Source organism: Ips typographus, linkage group LG8, assembly GCF_016097725.1.
Source record: "Ips typographus isolate SLU linkage group LG8, UJ_Ityp_2.0, whole genome shotgun sequence".
NCBI lineage: Eukaryota > Metazoa > Arthropoda > Insecta > Coleoptera > Curculionidae > Ips > Ips typographus.
In genome coordinates, this window is record NC_138429.1 from 8,360,679 (window position 1) to 8,380,599 (window position 19,921).

Sequence of the window (19,921 nt, forward strand, 5' to 3'; positions counted from 1 at the left end):
AAACATTTGATTACGTAGTGCCACTCTCAAAAACATAAATTTAGATTTTTGTGTTGGTAGTGATATTGGTAATTAAAACTGCTAGTTTCATTTGCAATTTGCCTTTATTGTAGGACAGTTGCATATAAAAAATTAACACTAAATTAGCTTATATCCTTTTGGCTACGTAAGCGTTTGAAAATAAATACACTTTTATTCTATCACTTTTTCTTGTTTTGTTGGATTATTAATTACATTCACTGTCAGTAAATAATTATGTACATTTAACATTTTCATACAATAACCAACGTCAAAGTGCAACAACGCAGCTTTAGTATGATTTTTTTTTAAATACGTTTTAGCATTCATATTACATAATAACGATTAATATGTCCAATGTTATGTTACATGTGCAACTCTTATAAAGAGTACTAGTTTGTCCATTTTGTTTCCGAGCGGAGTGGAGCGGAAATTACATAAAAAAACTCTTTCCGGTCAAATTATTTAATGAAAATAATAAACAACACTCATCCCCACTCATACGTTATTAACGAGTATTTCAATCCAGATAACAGTTACATTTTGGATTTATTTTGACCTCAAAAATCACATTTTCTTCAATTTTGCTGTCAATTTTACTTTATTAACCCCCCCCCCCACATAAAAAAAACTACAGTGTGCGTGCGAGTTAAAATGGAATACCACTGAATGTAAATTTAATTGATGGTAGTTGATTTTCAACCCCAGAATTTAAGTTTTTTGACTTTTTTTCTGAACTTTTACCAGAAATAACCGTCTTAGAGCACAATGAGACAATTGCATTTAGCTATTCGCAAAAGACTGTAATCTAGAGAACATAGCTAAAGATGCGAATCACAGATTTACGTAACAACGAATAAAAAGGAAACTAATAACTAAACCTACAAGTCAGTCGAAATAGCTTAGATTTGGAAGCAAAATTCACAATTTCGGCCGATCCAAAACTGAGCTATTTACCGAAGACCAGACGCGAAACATCTGATGTCCCGTGTCAAGCAACAAGTTAATAAACGCTCGAACGATGAACACAAGAAACAATATTAATAATAATAATAGAATCTAAAAAAAAAAACTCGAACTGTTTGTAAACGGACTGTACAATATCTGAAGGTCTGAAACAATTTTTGGTTATTAATTGAGGCCAGGTGGGAATTCATTTAAACTTACCTTTAAGTAGGATTATCTGCGGTGGTGTCGATCGCGATGCGATGATTTTTCCGCGTCCGTCCATTCTGGATCGTTTGGATCCTCTTCCTCGTCATCTTCCTCCTCCATTAAGTTTTCTTCTTCGTCATCCATAAGAGCGTCTTCACCTAACATAGTAAAAGATGTTTAAGCTTTCGTTTAACTTTGTAAGGCAACTGTTTTGGCAAACCTTACCGATTGCAGATTCAGTGGATTCGCTATCGCCCGATTCGGGCGATTCGGTTTTAAAATTGACATCTTCAGGTCCACCAGTGTCCTGCGCCCGGTAATTGGTCTTAACCTCGCGATGTGCCTCGGGCATTTCCCGTACCATTGCCTCAAATTCGGTGTCAGGCAACGGGAACGTTCGAGACTCGTACGGAGGTTGCTACAACCAAATTTAGTAACCCAGTTCTACTTAAATATAAACAAATCTTACTTCGACATAATCGACCGGTTGGGACGTCTCCTCCCTGCCACCTTCCCGTAATCGCGACTGAGAAACCGTGCGCCGTCTCATCATGGCAATAGAAGGCAACGCGTCCTCGGCTAACGCAACTCCGGGCGTGGCCGGGGGAGACCCGCCCTCGGGCCGTGGACTTGCAGGATCCGGAGTGTTTGCACCCGATGACTCGGCCAAACTATCATGTCGTTTATGCGAACGTTGTCTGCCGTAGCCGAGAGGAAACTTCATGTAGCTGAGGAAACGTTTTTTCTCGTCGTGCTCGCTACGATCGTGACGGGCTTGCACCGCATCGTCTGTCATGTCTTCAGTCTGATAATGAATGAAACTTTAAAAATTACTCCAACTAAAAATGTTCTCTGTCCCAAAGGAAGTCATAGTGACAACATTAATTGATACGTCATATTATAAAATTCATTCATGTCTTAGATTGGTTTTCAAGTTTTTCTTTGATTATTTCCGGTTGCCAGTTTGAGCGTTTCTTCTCGGTCGATCCACCACTTATCTACAATTATCTTCTTTAAGTTAATTCCAAAATTAATGAATACTGCAACATTTACCGACTAGATGGACCTAAATTACAACTAGACCTTCAAGTAAAAAGAACAAGTATATATCAGGAGGTAACAATATACCCCGTTTGTGCATTAAGCGACCAAAACGGCAGTCGCCATATTTGTCCACAACATTCGCCTACTGCGCAATTGAATGTACTTCCAAGTTAGTCGTAAAAAACAGTTTTGTTTTTATTTGGTGATATGTGAAGTTAACTTAAAAACCGCAAAGTTGTTTTTGCTGAATTATTATTGACGAGTGGATTTGTGAACAGTGGGCAATAGCAGATTGATTAGCACTACTGATTTTCTGACAGTGCCGGCCGGAAATATACGGCCGCCATACTGAACGATTGTTGTCCCCCGCTTTGGTTGCTATTGCTGCTTCCTGCTATATTTGTTTATTCATTGAACTAGACAAATCTTGAGAAAATTGCCAGCAAACGTCAAAAAATCAAAATTAATAATTTTCAATGGTGTCGCGGACTAAGTACGGTAAACAGTAAAGGATTGCTCGATTGGCCGATTTGGTTTCCTGGCGGCGAATGGATCCTGACGTCACAGTAAAGTCTCGGGCTCGTATAGTGATAGGTAAATTACCGATAAAGTAAATATTTCACATTACCAGAAAAATTTGACCGGTAAATTACAAACAATGTGTTTCTGGCAAGTCAAACTTTGACACCGCTTTTCTCCCTGACTGTACCAAATTGTGTAGTCTTTTTTTAATGTTATTGAATAGGAAATTTAATGAGGATTCCAAAAATGTAAAACAGTCATTTTCTCACTCCAAGTGGGTTTTACAGGCGATTTTGTCCCTGACTGTGTCTCTGGCATTTTATATTTTGACACCCCTTTTCTCCCTGACTACTTGATTTTGTAGTGATTTTTATGTCATTAGATAGAAAATTTAATGAGAATTAGAAAAATGTGCCTAAAAATATGATTCAATCACTCCAAGTGGCTTTTACAGACAATTTAGTCTTTTAAACCGTGTTCAAAATTTAGATCACAATTTTACTAACTTAACAAACCTAAAGTTTTTCCTGAAATACTCGAAAACGATGACTGTTAAAAAAAAAATTGTAGGAGACCAAAAATGTTCCTAATCAACTCCGTAACTTAGCACCGTAAGGTTGCAGGGCCGTTTTAGCTTCCAGTATACAGGGTGTGCATGAAAAGTATGGTGATTGAATGTTTTCGATCACCCTGTACACATTTTTTGAGATAGAATTTTTTGCTCAACACTACTGGAAAGTGGAGCTCAAGACGGCTAATTTCAGCGATACAACTTCCCTAAACTCCCAAAAAATAACCGAATTACAGACTGTTCAAATTTTAAACCGGAATTTCAACTGATTTGAAAATTTGTTGCACCAAACCAGTTTTTCTTTAATAATTCGAAAAATTTGAAAAAAAGTAGAAATTTTTGTGAAAAACTGCTAAACTCATCCCTGAAGTTTCACAGTCCGTCAGTGCCGCTACTATACAGGGGGTGCATGAAAAGTATAGTGATTCAGATTTATGATTTTTCAAATTAATGACAGTCAGGACAGGAAAATGATATTTTTCATGCAAATTTCAATTAGACCCATAAATTTACTGGTAAAATTGGTAAATTTTCCTATTGAATTTTACTTTACCTTACCGGTAAATAACTGATCATGATAAATTTACGCCCATCACTACAATACGCTAAATATGATCGACTTCAATCGGTTAACGATCTCTGACTTGATGGTGACGTAAAAATCATCATCGGTCCGAGCCGATACGGGCAACATTGCGCTTATTGGATTAAGCAATCCTTTACTGTTTACCGTCCTTGGTCGCGGACAGCGCCAAACCCAATGAATAAAAAAAATGTAAACATAGCAGGAAAGAGCAATAGCAATCAAAGAGGGGGACGGAAACAAGGGGGAGGCGGGGGGGGTAATATGGCGGCCGTCAACTTCCGGTTGGCACTATAAAACACTATTATTATTGTCCACTGTACAACTTAATGTAAATTTGCAAAACTCAACTGTTAAAGAACCACAAACAAACAAAACAAACTAACACTATAACTACAACAAATACAAACAACAAATTTTTGCGGGTTTGAAACTCCAAACTTTCAATGACTTTGCGTCAATTCAACTGCGCAGTAGGCGAATGCGCAATCAACTTCCGTCCCCCTCGCTTAATGCACAAACGGGTTATAATTTGTATTATTGTTACCTCCTGATACTTGTTCTTTTTACTCATTGGCAAATAATCAAATAACATACGTCAAATATTCAACTCGCTCAGTTCACAAGTAATAGAAAAGGAACAACAATTACTACGTCATTGCCACTAGGCCTCTGGGATCAAGCCCGTGATCTCAGTAGGCGATGTAAAGCCGTATTTCTAATTTTTTCGAAACACAGAGGGAGATTGATGTATTACGGGTTGCCCGAAATACGCGGCTTTTTAATGTTCACGATCCCGACCAATTCGCATCAAAATCTCATCCAAAAAGCTGATAATCAAAACAGCAATCGTATTGGCCATTTTCGCATAATTATTAAGATATTTTGTTGGCCAGTGTTGGCCACAATGTAAACAAACAAGACCAACAAAACACAAAAAAAAAATCTAAAAAGAAAAAGTTTGGTAAATACGTCAGCAAGTTATTCACTAGTGCTTCCAACGTTCTTATTATGACGTCATTAATCAGCTGTTATCCGTCACTCTTGTCACCACAAACTTTTGGTGAAAACTTATCTCCAAGAATGAGTTATGAGTGGTTAATGTTTAAAAATGGAGACTGGCGGATTTGATACGTTTTTTTTAAAGTGTTTGTGTTATAAGGTTTTAAATTGTTGTTTCTATATTCAGGGTTTGCATGGTTTTTCTCCTCAGCCAAAATTAAGTTTAAGTTTCTCTACATACGGAATATAATTGGAAATGGTTTATATTGCTTCTTTGCAACTATAAAAGCGTGAATATCTCCCTTGGAGTCATTTGGTGGTTTATGTTAAGCAGGACAACAAAGTTGATCTTTTTAAATGTATTCTAGACGGAATTTTACCAGTTTCATGGGTTATTTTGCTAAAGTCAGCCAAAATAAGTATTTGAGAATGAATATAGAAATACAAAAGCCTCTCTCCTAAACCTATATTCTTGCTAAAACTATAATACCAAAATAACCACACTGAGTTGGTTTTAACTACTGTGTTAATGCGAGATTCCATGACGTCATGATGAACTAGGGTCCATTTTTTTTCCCGTGGCGGTTACGTCATCATTTGCCTTTCTTGTCTATTACATGCGTTCCGAGCGCGATAAAATTTTGAAGTCATCTAGTCATGTCGGCAATGAATCAGGACGACAAGACTCGGAAAATCGGCCGCCATTGTTGGCAAAAAGTAAACAAAGAGAAATTTTTTATTTTTGATGTAAATTTTACAATATTTTAACGAGTATTTCGATTTAACTGCTATACTACGTGTGAAACTAGATAATGTGTGTGTGTTTCGGTAGTCAGTTTTGAAAATGCCACCTTCTTAATACACTTTACAACTAGCAAGGGGCACAGTGAAACATTCTGAAGGAACTAGAGTTTGTGGAACAGAAAAGGATGCTTTTTCTAATAGAAAACACTGTCCCAATGAAACAGCCTATATGTATTTACTTACTCCCAAGAAGAGTTTTTACAAGAACACTACAAAAACCAAGTTTATTCAAGCCAATGGTTCTCGAAGAAACATGGATATGGAGTAAAGGTGTATTTAGCAGAAGCTGACTAACCTAATGTTATAAAAAGGACTTTGGTAGAGGTATTAATGAGCTGCTAATACTAAATAGCTTATGTTTCAGGTACCTTTATTTGCCTAATCTGGAGTTTGCTTATCATGCTTTGAAAGGGTCCCATTATCAACTGCTGTAAAATACTCTGAACAAAAGGTGTTGGAAGCAATGCAGTGTTGAAAAAACAAATTTCTAGTAAGTTTCAGGTAATATTGGAAAGATATAAGTTACTTGATATGTAAATTTGATCAAATGCCATTATTTTGCAGAATTAGCCCTTATACATTTTGCCATATTTTCTCTGACTATAAGGCTAGAAACAGATGGTGCTACTGTTAAATACTTTTACATAAGCCTGTATTTGTGTGTAACCAAATTTTGACTCGCACTTGTTTGTACATTATGGAGTGTGTTATGTTTGTTTTTAGAAATAAGGATTTGTTTAAGGCATGTAGATTGGACCATAGCTATAACACTAGATATGCGTCTAATCTTATTTGCGAAAGATATGTGTTTAGTTTTCTTCAGAGAACTGTTACATTTATGATGATGGAAATATATAAATTTCTTACTGAAAAATGGCGTGTAATGACTTGGAATCGTCTGAAAAGTACTTTAAAACATTTTTTGATTGACAAAGCGTTCTACAATCTTGACTTGAGTTTTTTAATAGTGATATGGAGGAGCTAAATTGTCATTCGTAAATCTTGTGACGTATTTTAGTTATTTGTATTGTAATTTTAATTAACGGATTTTATTATGTTTAAATTGTTTTCATGTACCTACTTTGCTTGTATTGTGTGACACTGTTCTACGCCCATTTGGGTTTTGAATAAATAAACAATTATCTATCTATCTATCAGATTAGTAGGTTAAATTACTATTTGAATTGCATTCATTATGAAATATACAAATAAAATCTTTAAGAAGAGTTTATTTTTTTCAAAAGTCTAGTTTTCTTCATAAATAATCATAAAATTAGATAATTTCTTTAACTGAGGTACCTGCCTGCTCTTACAATAAATTGAACTGAAATTGAAAAAACATGTTAAATCACACAACAAAACCAAAATGATGTATTTTAATGCTGGGTACATTTTTAAAAGGAAATAAATAAGCAATCTAAATCACAAAACCAAGAAGCAACTTCTTAAAACACCTACAACTCTGTTGTAAATTAAAACACTGCTTTAGGATCATCACAAAACAATATTTAAATAGGTTTCTATTTAAAAAACTTGAAATTCTTCATTTTTTTTAGTGGCAAGTTTATGATTTTTTTTTGACGACCCTGTATACAAATGAGTCATTACGCACCCTCAGTTTAATAAAACGATCCTTTATTTACAATAACCCAAAGTTTCATTGCAAAATGAAATACGGTTTTGACAGAGAACAAAAATATGTTGAGCGTTGCAACTGTCACTTTTTTGGAAAAACATCAAATATTTCGAAAACGGCTAGAGATAGGCATAGGGCATTGTACACAAAAGTTGGACAAAATTTTGTGAGGAATCCAAATATGTAATAATATATAGGGTGTTCTATTTAAAATAAGAAAGTTGTGATCGACTTCCGGTATAAACGGAAGTGCAACCAACCATCTTGAAAATATTTTAGTTGGATTGGGCATGCTCACATCAGTATCCTGCCAAATTTTCAAAACTCTCCTATTTATACTTTTTTAAATATCAATCGATGTCTTTCGTCGTGGGACACCCTGTATAGATTTCGAAAAAAAAGTATTTATTGCATGCAAAACATGTGAGATTCTTAGAATGTTTTTTTTTCAAAATAATGTTTTCTCATTTTCATTTATAATTGCCTAATGAAAGATACATATTGCGAGGTTTAAAGGAGGAATTTGTCAATATGGCAACGTCCAAACAGGTGATTAAAAAGATGGATAGCCTAGCTTACTTACTACCAATATGGCGGAGCACTTAATGACGCGACCGCCACGGAAAAAAAAAATGAACCATACATTTGATTAGTTATTGGCATTAAATTGACTATGGATAGGCCCATTATTACGTCACTACCACTAACTATGGGACGAACTTTAGTAGTATTTACACCAAATGAATACTTACGTCACTATCTTCGTTAGGAAACGTCAGAGCTAAGTTAACACTACCGTTGTTTTTGATTTCCGATTTGATTATCATTTCCTCTTCGGCTAACCGCCATCTAAAACACCGTTATTTAAACAAAAAAAAACAAACATTTTTGTGTCAGCTTAACATACTTTGGCGTTAGAATTTCCTTGTACTGTAGTTTTTCCACTCTGGTGGTGGCGGCAACGCTGTACGGTATCACAATATTGTCAATATCATAGTCCACTCGGTTACTGCGATTGTTGGCTTTGTAACCAGGAATCGACTGTAACAATAATTACATCAAATATCTTTGGTTAATCAAACAGGTAATTGATTTACCTGCATTTGAAGTAGTGGAGAGCCACCAGACGAATCGTAAGACGCAGGCCTGGTCTGCGGTTGTGAGATTCCTAAATTAGACGTTGGAGCACCACGACTAATGGTCGCTTCGACTTCGTCATCCTCAGAGCCACACGCGTCCAGATCGTGACTGGGACGCTTGTTGTACTTGGCCGGTCTGCCCACTTTACGATTGCGCAACTTTTTCTTAATTTCTATTAAATCACAAAAAAAAAATTAATCCTCAATTCCTAGAGAAGATAGACACGCGCAAACTCACTTTCTGAGAGGGCAGTAACGGTGCTCGACTTCAATCGACTGTATTTCTTCCGGTGCTCAGACTTCTTGTTTCTGTGCTCGTAGGGTCGAGTTTCACCGCGTTCCGCTTTTTGCAACACTTTCACCGTTTTCATTTTGAGGCTGCGCTGTTGCCATTCGCTCATTTTCATGACGGCTTCGAGATGCAACGTTTGTGAAGTGTCTAGTTACCAAAAAATTTGAATCTTTATTGAAAACCCAGAAATAATAAAACTGAAAGAATAGGGGGGTATCAGAAGTGTTTTTTAAGTACTGTTTGAAATTCAATATCTCGGTAACGTGAAGAGTTAGAGAGGCCATTTTTAACTCAATTTGTAGTATTTTTTATGCTTTTTCGAATGGAACGAATTTCTTGCGAATTTAAATAAAAGAGTTTTCAAAAAGTATAAAAATTCAATTTTTGTTAAAAGTGCAATTTTAGCAAATTTTTATTTTGCTCCATAAGGGTTCCAGTGCACAGCAAAGAGCATATTTATACCAAAGAGCCTTAAATTAAGTAAAATAATCACAAAAAAAGCAATTTCAAATTTTTCACTTTTCAAAAAAATTTAAAGAATGAAAGAGCTCTTTTTCGAATGGCGTTGAAACGAAACTAACCTTCTGGCAGCGATAGTACAGGATGATAACCTGGATCCAGCAGGGCCACTTTCTCAGATTTGCCCAAAGTATCGGGAGCGTCTCGAGGATGAGTAGGATCGGCTCGGCCGGTGCACAATGCGCAAGGCGATTTTGGGTCTACGCATGTGCAACGCACAGTGCTGGGTCGAGCCGCTTTCTTAGAAATAGCATGTAAACCTGCAACCTGAACCAGGCGAATTACAAACTGTCTTGTAATGACTAATTTACAGTAAAAAGTACTAATGAGGCCGTTTGTCATCGACGTTAAACGCGTTACATTGCCAGAAGTGTTTCTTAATCATTAAAACAAGAATTTTATATAAATTTTGTATTTTTTTTTATTTCCTATGCAGAATTTATATAATTAGTTTTTTTTTTGATAATATTAAGTTTATTCCCAATAAAAATTGCCTTTGACTTTGACAACTCGTTAAAAATCAAGATTCTCCATAGAGCGAACAAACCGGTTTTGACGTCACGATGACGTAATTTGGCAAAACCATAGATTGACCAATTGTCAAACTACGTCATCGTGACGTCAAAAAAGCTCTGCTCGCTCCATGGAGCCTGAAAACGAATGCGGCCTGTGTATCATATCTGCTTTCGTTAAATATCTTTGTCTGTGAGAAAGAGAGCGAGCAAGCCAGCAACTACTTTCTGTCCCACGGTTAGTGGCCAGTGACCTAATAATTGTCGTTCCTTTTCTATTACTTGTGAACTGAGTGAGATGGTAATATGACGTATGTTCTTTACAAATCCTTAAATTCGTGATTGTTCGTACTGGTTCGTGGCAGCACTGTCCGCGTCGCCATTAAAAATATTAATGTTACTTTTTTGTTGACAGTTTTGAAAAACTAAATTTGAATAATTTAGTGTACTTGCTTTTGTAATTTTGGTATTTTCGATAACCGAAGATGCTTAAATATTACAAAAAGTACGAATAGCAGCTCATTTTTGGGTTGATAAAATATTTTCAGGTAAAAAAATTAAAATATCAAAATATTAAAAACTTTCAAAAAATGTTCCTAATTATCTAGACATGTTCAAAAGTAACTAACAAGTTAAAAAGTGTCTTGCAATGTAGAAAAATGTGTGGAAATGTCCAAAATTGTCTAAAAATATTCAAAACTGTCTAAAACTATTCAATGTTTTCAAAAAGTATACATAAGTGTCTATAAATGTTCTAAATGGTGTAAATATGTTTAAAAGTGTCTACAAAATGTTCAGACGTATCTAAATATGTTTAAAACGGTCTAAAAACCTTCAAAAGTGTTCAAAATCTGTCTGACATTATTAAAAACTTTTAAGGAATGTTCCTAATTTTCTAGATATGTTCAAAAGTACTTAACAAAGTTAGAAATGTCTAGCAATGTAGAAACATGTGTGGAAATGTCCAAAATTGTCTAAAAATGTTCAAAACTGTCTAAAACTATTCAATATTTTCAAAAACTATACATAAGTGTCTACAAATGTTCTAAATGGTGAAAATATGTTTAAAAGTGTCTAAAAAATGTTTAGAAGTACCTACATATGTTTAAAAGAGTCTAAAAATATTCAAACCTCTCTAAAAACCTTCAAAAGTGTTCAAAATCTGTCTGAAATTATTAAAAACTTTTAAAGAATATTCCTAATTTTCTAGATATGTTCAAAAGTACCTAACAAAGTTAGAAATGTCCAGCAATGTAGAAACATGTGTAGAAATGTCCAAAATTGTCTAAAAATATTAAAAACTGTCTAAAACTACTCAATATTTTCAAAAACTATACATAAGTGTCTAGAAATGTTCTAAATGGTGAAAATATGTTTAAAAGCGTTTAAAGAATGTTCAGAAGTACCTAAAGTTGTTTAAAAGGGTCTAAAAATGTTCAGACATATCTAAAAACTAAAAACCTTCAAAAGTGTTCAAAATCTGTCTGAAATTATTAAAAACTTTTAAAGAATATCCCTAGTTTTCTAGATATGTTCAAAAGTACTTAACAAAGTTAGAAATGTCTAGCATTGTAGAAACATGTGTGGAAATGTCCAAAATTGTCTAAAAATGTTCAAAACTGTCTAAAACTACTCAATATTTTCAAAAACTATACATAAGTGTCTAGAAATGTTCTAAATGGTGAAAATATGTTTCAAAGTGTTTAAAGAATGTTCAGAAGTACCTAAATATGTTTAAAAGAGTCTAAAAATATTCAAACCTCTCTAAAAACGTTCAAAAGTGTTCAAAATCTGTCTGAAATTATTAAAAACTTTTAAAGAATATTCCTAATTTTCTAGATATGTTCAAAAGTACCTAACAAAGTTAGAAATGTCCAGCAATGTAGAAACATGTGTAGAAATGTCCAAAATTGTCTAAAAATATTAAAAACTGTCTAAAACTACTCAATATTTTCAAAAACTATACATAAGTGTCTAGAAATGTTCTAAATGGTGAAAATATGTTTAAAAGCGTTTAAAGAATGTTCAGAAGTACCTAAAGTTGTTTAAAAGGGTCTAAAAATGTTCAGACATATCTAAAAACTAAAAACCTTCAAAAGTGTTCAAAATCTGTCTGAAATTATTAAAAACTTTTAAAGAATATCCCTAGTTTTCTAGATATGTCCAAAAGTACTTAACAAAGTTAAAAATGTCTAGAAATGTAGAAACATGTGTGGAAATGTCCAAAAATGTTCAAAACTGTCCTAAACTATTCAATATTTTCTAAAACTATACATAAGTATCTAGAAATGTTCTAAATGGTGTAAATATGTTTAAAGAATGTTCAGAAGTACCTAAAGTTGTTTAAAAGGGTCTAAAAATATTCAAACCTCTAAAAACCTTCAAAAGTGTTCAAAATCTGTCTGAAATTATTAAAAACTTTTAAGGAATATTCCTAATTTTCTAGATATGTTCAAAAGTACTTAACAAAGTTAGAAATGTCTAGCAATGTAGAAACATGTGTGGAAATGTCCAAAATTGTCTAAAAATGTTCAAAACTGTCTAAAACTACTCAATATTTTCAAAAACTATACATAAGTGTCTAGAAATGTTCTAAATGGTGAAAATATGTTTCAAAGTGTTTAAAGAATGTTCAGAAGTACCTAAATATGTTTAAAAGAGTCTAAAAATATTCAAACCTCTCTAAAAACGTTCAAAAGTGTTCAAAATCTGTCTGAAATTATTAAAAACTTTTAAAGAATATTCCTAATTTTCTAGATATGTTCAAAAGTACCTAACAAAGTTAGAAATGTCCAGCAATGTAGAAACATGTGTAGAAATGTCCAAAATTGTCTAAAAATATTAAAAACTGTCTAAAACTACTCAATATTTTCAAAAACTATACATAAGTGTCTAGAAATGTTCTAAATGGTGAAAATATGTTTAAAAGCGTTTAAAGAATGTTCAGAAGTACCTAAAGTTGTTTAAAAGGGTCTAAAAATGTTCAGACATATCTAAAAACTAAAAACCTTCAAAAGTGTTCAAAATCTGTCTGAAATTATTAAAAACTTTTAAAGAATATCCCTAGTTTTCTAGATATGTCCAAAAGTACTTAACAAAGTTAAAAATGTCTAGAAATGTAGAAACATGTGTGGAAATGTCCAAAAATGTTCAAAACTGTCCTAAACTATTCAATATTTTCTAAAACTATACATAAGTATCTAGAAATGTTCTAAATGGTGTAAATATGTTTAAAGAATGTTCAGAAGTACCTAAAGTTGTTTAAAAGGGTCTAAAAATATTCAAACCTCTAAAAACCTTCAAAAGTGTTCAAAATCTGTCTGAAATTATTAAAAACTTTTAAGGAATATTCCTAATTTTCTAGATATGTTCAAAAGTACTTAACAAAGTTAGAAATGTCTAGCAATGTAGAAACATGTGTGGAAATGTCCAAAATTGTCTAAAAATGTTCAAAACTGTCTAAAACTACTCAATATTTTCAAAAACTATACATAAGTGTCTAGAAATGTTCTAAATGGTGAAAATATGTTTCAAAGTGTTTAAAGAATGTTCAGAAGTACCTAAATATGTTTAAAAGAGTCTAAAAATATTCAAACCTCTCTAAAAACGTTCAAAAGTGTTCAAAATCTGTCTGAAATTATTAAAAACTTTTAAAGAATATTCCTAATTTTCTAGATATGTTCAAAATTACCTAACAAAGTTAGAAATGTCTAGCAATGTAGAAACATGTATGGAAATGTCCAAAATTGTCTAAAAATATTCAAAACTGTCTAAAACTATTCAATATTTTCAAAAACTATACATAAGTGTCTAGAAATGTTCTAAATGGTGAAAATATGTTTAAAAGTGTTTAAAGAATGTGCAGAAGTACCTAAATTTGTTTAAAAGGGTCTAAAAATATTCAAACCTCTCTAAAAACCTTCAAAAGTGTTCAAAATCTATCTGAAAATATTACAAACTTTTAAAGAATATTCCTAATTTTCTAGATATGTTCAAAATTACCTAACAAAGTTAGACATGTCTAGCAATGTAGAAACATGTGTGGAAATGTATAAAATTTTCTAAAAAACAGATAGATGGTACCAAAATAAGTTGATTTAGCCACATTTTCCTTAGTAAGTAAGTTGATAATAAGGGTCATAAAGGGTTAAAGATGAAAGTTAAAAATTGATATTAATTATAATATAACTCTTGAATAATTTCAAGAGAGAATTGAAAATAGAGAAAATTTTGTTTAGGAAAGCATTTGTAAAAAGCGCCTCCTGTCGACAAAAGAAAATAACTTTACACAATCATTTAAAACGCATATGATGGCTCCATTTTATCACAATTTTTTCCCCAATCTCTACGAATAGTCGTTTGTACATTGAAAATTATCGGTACAATCTTGTCAAACGCAAGTTCAATAATTGAAAGGTAAACAAGTGAAAGAAACAAAAATTATCTTAACTTCCTTTGTGTACAATCCTTGCTTATTACAATCTGGCATCCATGCTGAAATACGTCATTTACAAAAACTGCCGCGTACTGTACAAGTAAGTTCTTTTAAAATGACAAAGTTGCCACGTTATGAGTCTTGTGGCGCATGTTTCACTTGATTGAAAATAACAGAAGATTCTCTAAAAAAAAACTTAACACTCGCTAACAAGCTTGTCTGCCTTATTAAATCTCTAAGCTTGTTTCTATAAATTTAAAGTAATGGTAATATTGATTGGTTACTTCTATTTTATATTAGAGCACAATTATTTAATGCTGCTTAGAGAGTAAATTTCCTAATAGCTGATTTCTGTAGGTAAAAAAAAAACATTTTGAAAACGTCAAGCTCACTGATGACGTGTAACAATCTCATTAGTGACGTTTACTCTATAAATATACCTGTAGTAACCGTCGTCTTTTAAAGTTACCGAGCGGTCTGGTCCTTGCGCAGTTCTGGCAATTATCCTCTGACGGTTTTCCGGCCGTGGCACCGGGCAATTGCCCGAGATAACCGTTGATGGGAGTGTTTGTACTTTCCGGAAGACTTGCTCCATAATCTGCATTGAAATGACTGAAGAACTGGTATTTTTACACTCAAATGTACTCACCATGATGTCCGGCAATTTCAGACAGAGACTGGACTGGCTGAGGCCGAATCACAACGTCGTCCAGCTGGACTGCCCCTTTAGCAGCACGCACTTGTTTGTACAAGTCTGTATGCTGCCTGATCCGATATTCAAGATCGGATATTTGCGATTGAACCCAGGTCCATCGCGCTGCAATGGCTGCCCGATCCGTTGAATATCTCCATAAAGACCGTTTTTGTCTATTAGGGAAAAAAAATTAGTACAAAACAGTGATGTTTAGCTGATGAACAAGATTTCCCAGTTTCATATTGTAAAAAGTGTTGCCTGTACTTACATACTGAGGTACTGCTGATGAGGGTTATTATAATTCTGACTCTCGTCGCAACTTTCAGCACCCGAACTGCTTTCAGTCGCTTCAGAGTCTACTTCGTCTTGAACCACGTGAAGTTGCGCGCGAAGCTGTTCACTCACCCTCCCCACTTCCTCTTTATGCTCCACCGACCACTGAGGAATATTAATCTGTCCACTAGTACTACCCCGAAACAAAGAAGTTTCTATCGAGCCCGATCCAAAATACTTAGGAACGCTTCTTTGTCTCGCAGCCGTGTTGGCTTGCAGCACTTTGGCAGTCTCCAACTTCCTGGTCAGCATCTTCGCCGACGATGCTGACAAGGGAGCATTGTAATCACCAAACGTCGTAGTCCCGAACGCTTTAACAGTTTCTTCGGATTCCTTGGGTCTCTTAATCAGTCGATGCACCTGCTCAAACACCCCGACCACCTCCGAGCTGACGTGCTGTCCCATCAGTCTCGACTGCATTTTGAAACAGCGACGTCTGAGGAAATCCAACCGTCGTTCCACTCTGCAATGTTTTCGCTGCAAATCGGACAGGAGCGCTTCCGCCTGGTTTTCCTTGATTTTTTGCGCCGTCTCCAGCTCATCCGGCTGATCGTCCATCGAAATGTTGATCATATTATCCACTTGTTCCAATAAATCCTTATCAATGTTCATGTCAAACACTTCAGTGAGATCGCTGGATGAGTTGTTTAACTGGTCACTGTTCTCCATTGATTTAATCACTTGTTGCATTAAGTCGTCTAAATTACGATAAAACTTTGCTAGTTTTCTTATTATATGATTATTTACATTGGTGCAGACTGTCAGAGCAGTTATTTAGTAGAAATTACAAATATAAAAGGTTGCACCAAACAATTTCTACTATAAACTTAAAAGTATTCAATAATACAGGTTCACACATTAAAAAGCAGATTAAATGTTGGAATTTGTAAATTAGAACCAACAAAAATCACTTCATCAGGTAAAAAAACCTTCAATTTCTAAGGTTAACCTTTACTGATCTGTTGCACAAACCAATTATTTTAAAATTAAAATTCTGATAACTGCTCTGCAAACAATCTTTAACTTAAACTATACCTTCCAAGTTGGAGCCAAACAGATGATCCTGATCAACACTCCGAATCTTATTTGCAGCCAATTCAGTTTTTTCGAGTCCCATTTTGTCGTCTCCGTCACCCATAGAGGACGAGCAAAAACTCATATTAGTGCCCGAAAAAGCGTTGTCGGAGGCGATTTTCAAACTGCTACCCAGTTGATCACTTTTCGACGGGAAAGAATCCAAATCGTCGGTGTTCAAGGGACTGGCAGGCTCATTGTTACACTTTCTAGTTTTTTCGAAACCGTTTACTGGCGACGCTGGTTCCAGATGACCCTCCGTTGGGATATCGTCGAATTTCTGCCCTCGGACCGTGTCCGTTAAAGCGGGGGCCATGACATTCGCATGGGGCCTTCCTACCGAGGCCGTGCGTTGTCCCATTCATCCAGTGTATGTCACTGGATTGATCATTCTAAATTGACGCATTATTATAGTTTCAAACAAGGAATAAGGATAAAAATACAGGCTGTCCAGGAGATTGAAATGAAGTGTTTTTTGATTTGGACCTGTAAGTGCTACCAACTTGTACTTTTTTAAATTTTAATACTGCTTGGTTTTGTGGTCTCTAAAACCAGCAAATATTTGGCTGATCATTTACAAACAACAATAAGTAATCATAATCACACTTCACAGTCTTCAGTAGGTTGTGCTTGTCTTTGGGAGTGTTTAATTAGAATTCTGTCTGTGAATGCAACACTGGGAGCAACCAACAACAAACATACAAAATAGGGTCAGGATCACATGATTCTAATATCTTCTTTCCTGAATCCCTAATCAAAGTTATAACAAAATTGTAAAGTTGTAAAAGTTATAAATAATGAAAATTACAAAAAACAAAAACAGTTCTGTAATAATTTATTTCAAACTGCTCAAAATAATAAAACAAAGCATTTTCATGTTTTCCCCATTCCTAATGTCATCTGCATTACTGGTCATCTAAAGTGTTGCAATCATAATTTGGTTTTTGTAGTAATTTTTAAATACTTCTAAGAAATTTCATTATTTACTTTGAAATTAAATTTTAAAAAACTAAAAGCAACATGCAAGGCAAAACACTGCTGGAAAATCATAAAAATAACATAAACAGTTATGAATGCAACACTTTAGTTGACAAATGACGCTTGACCTTTGAGGCTCTATGGAGGGAATATAGGAATGGTGTTTCTTTGGGTTTGTGATTTTGGATCCAAAAGACAGTGACCTCCGCGTAATTTTGTAGTAATGGTGCTGTGACTTTTGAATCATAAGGCATTTGCATCCAAAAACATGTGTTGAAAGTTGAAAAAAAGCGCCTAAAGCCACAATGACTTAATTTGACAAGACTGCAGTTTAAGCAACTGTCAAATTACGTCATTGTGTCGTTAAATACGCTCTGCAGGGGGAGGGCCCTACTTGTCAGGGATGACATCACAAACTAAAATTATCTGATGTGTTTTGTTTTGTGTGAAAAATACCAATGCAGGAGCATTAAAAAAATACAGGGTGATGGCTAAAAATTAGTAAAAATACAATACATTTAAAAAGTTTTCAGTTGAATCAAATTGCTTCAGTCCAGCAGTGTTCTCCTGGACAGCTGGGTGTAAGGAATACAGAAATGAGTTTACATTAGTGACATAATTTTAAAAGTGCCTAATAGCAAGAACATGCTTAGGAGAGCAAAAAATAACCTCACATCCCCACAAGTAATTATTGTAGGTAGCTTTTTACCCATACTTTAGTTTTATGTGGCTTTCTTATATAGTTTGTTTGTGCCTTTATTGTGAGTTCAGGACATTTTAGTAGGTACATGACCAACTACAAACTACCCTTTTTAATTGCACAATATTATGAAATCAACTTGTAAGATCATTGCTAAAAAAGACACTAAAATTTTTAATGCTAGTTTTAAATACAAAATGACAACAAAGAGGTGGATAAAAGGGGTGTAAGTAGCCTTGAGCATGAACTTAAACCATTTACACTACTAATGGACTTGAGCACTAAAATGTGTACTGGAAAAGGTTAGTTGCATCTTACTAAGAGGGTAAAAAATGATTGAAAACCACTATACCTGTATTTAAAAACTCCCCAATGCAGAGCCTGCAAGGCCTCAATATAGTTTTTAATGGACGACCGGTAAACGCCGGCAATCTAAAGAAAACATAGGAGTTTAGGCTGGGCGGAAGCGGGAAGTCTTATCGGTGGCATCGTAGCCGTTTGACGACGAACCTAAAGATTGATTTTCCGCATTTTCACCGGGTTCAAAGCGTTCTTTGCTGGCACAGGGACACGTAACTTGGCGTTATTTGGATGTCAATTTAAACGGAACACTCCCACGTGACGAAGCTTACGAAACGCGGAATCGGCTTTAATGAGAACCGCGGCAGAATCGAAACAACACAAATACTCGTACGACAAACATTGCGCCACACTTTACACTCATAAACACCCGGACGATCCTGGCAGTAAACGTAGTCCCGAGGGCCCCAATTTGCCCCTTTTTTTCGACTGGAAACCGTCTAAATGCGAAACAGGCGTGAACCTTTCCACTACGTTTTATTAAACAACAATGGCGACTTCGTTGTTAAAACAGCCGAACAACGCGCCCGTCCATTTGCTTCGGTTTTTTAACGTTGATGGAATGGGACGAGCGGCGCGCGACGATCTCTTGATTTGATACATACACACACGGAGCAAACGCAATTTGGCGGTTGACGATCGTCCTGTTTGTGCCTTTGTGTAGTCACCACGACTTGGAAACTCGTTTTCAAAACGGTTTATTGCGTGTATCAGGGCCGTATGACCTAACAAATTTGCATACGTAACTTTTGTCTACACGACGCTATCCCTACGATCGATTTGATAACAAAAAAATCTAGCAAAGTGAGGAAAACTTATGAAATTCCCCAGTCCCCACGCCAAAAATAGTGGCGCCATCGGACGTCCCTTGCCCTTATCATATTGAAACACGTCAAAGTTGTCACAGCATACAACATTCAAAAATATGTCACGTGTTATGTTTAGAGAAAACTATATAAATAATCATGTGACCAATGAATGGAACTGTGGGAACCTCAGGCAATACAGAACGGCGGGGCATTTAAAAGCCTGCCTCCAGCAAACTAAAATCTCCTAAATGGAAACTATTTGCACCCCATCAAGGGTTAAATATAATCCAGGCTAAAAAACAACAAATAAATCCAAATTTCTAGACTACTGCCATAAGCAAAAAACCAGAAATGATATACATGGATTGGACACTAAATCCATCCAACTTATATTAACCTACCAGAAAACCACACACACGCATCAACTGTGTTAAAAAGAAACTGGGAAACTTGGTAAATGAAAAAAACTAAATAAAATTAAATAGAATAACAAAATATACCTAACCTCTTTTATTGCCTTACCGGGTGTTTTTGGTGTTAGCTGTCTGCAGTGCGTTACCACTTCGTGCCAATCGTGTTCAGTCCATGAAGCACTAAAATCGTTCACCTTTTCCATTATTTTTCCAAAAATAAAAGGAAAATTAAATTACATTTCCAAACGGAAAACTTGAGTGATAGATGATGGATGGCACATCAAATGTCAAACTGTCAGGGTGAGGTTGGTGTACTGTAGAGGGTAGG

General features: G+C 34.9%; 2 protein-coding genes across 3 annotated transcripts; both read right to left on the reverse strand.

The window, feature by feature from the left end:
- Window positions 1-85: 85 nt before the first annotated feature.
- On the reverse strand, window positions 86-18,928 carry nsl1 (non-specific lethal 1). Of its 2 annotated transcripts, XM_081985608.1 has the most exons (15): window positions 18,522-18,926; window positions 18,364-18,443; window positions 16,295-16,725; window positions 15,195-15,957; window positions 14,882-15,099; window positions 14,673-14,830; window positions 9,348-9,552; window positions 8,713-8,913; window positions 8,433-8,647; window positions 8,243-8,376; window positions 8,088-8,184; window positions 1,643-1,978; window positions 1,399-1,591; window positions 1,186-1,331; window positions 86-1,130 (listed from the first exon to the last, which is right to left on the reverse strand). In XM_081985608.1, exons 3-14 carry the CDS (start codon window positions 16,692-16,694, stop codon window positions 1,198-1,200), a joined length of 3,054 nt encoding a protein of 1,017 aa, XP_081841734.1. In that variant the 5' UTR covers window positions 16,695-16,725; window positions 18,364-18,443; window positions 18,522-18,926; the 3' UTR covers window positions 86-1,130; window positions 1,186-1,197. The 2 variants fall into 2 exon arrangements, 1 of the variants encoding a protein (XP_081841734.1); XR_014179106.1 differs by having other exon boundaries at window positions 1,394-1,591; window positions 18,364-18,928.
- Window positions 18,366-19,880, reverse strand: LOC145733030 (uncharacterized). Its single transcript, XM_081985633.1, has 2 exons — window positions 19,703-19,880; window positions 18,366-19,096 (listed from the first exon to the last, which is right to left on the reverse strand). The coding sequence occupies exons 1-2, from the start codon at window positions 19,794-19,796 to the stop codon at window positions 18,852-18,854; spliced, it is 339 nt and encodes a 112-aa protein (XP_081841759.1). The 5' UTR covers window positions 19,797-19,880; the 3' UTR covers window positions 18,366-18,851.
- Between the last annotated feature and the right edge of the window lie 41 nt (window positions 19,881-19,921).

Excerpts from the sequence above, each read along its gene's own strand:
- nsl1 (XM_081985608.1), bottom strand. The coding sequence starts at position 16,694 with ATGGGACAACGCACGGCCTCGGTAGGAAGGCCCCATGCGAATGTCATG. Across the intron at positions 15,958-16,294 it reads GTTTGGCTCCAACTTGGAAG|ACGACTTAATGCAACAAGTG; the intron begins GTATAGTTTAAG and ends ATCGTAATTTAG. Across the intron at positions 8,377-8,432 it reads CTCCACTACTTCAAATGCAG|TCGATTCCTGGTTACAAAGC; the intron begins GTAAATCAATTA and ends TTATTGTTACAG.
- LOC145733030 (XM_081985633.1), bottom strand. The coding sequence starts at position 19,796 with ATGGAAAAGGTGAACGATTTTAGTGCTTCATGGACTGAACACGATTGG. Across the intron at positions 19,097-19,702 it reads GCTAACACCAAAAACACCCG|GTCATACGGCCCTGATACAC; the intron begins GTAAGGCAATAA and ends CAAATTTGTTAG.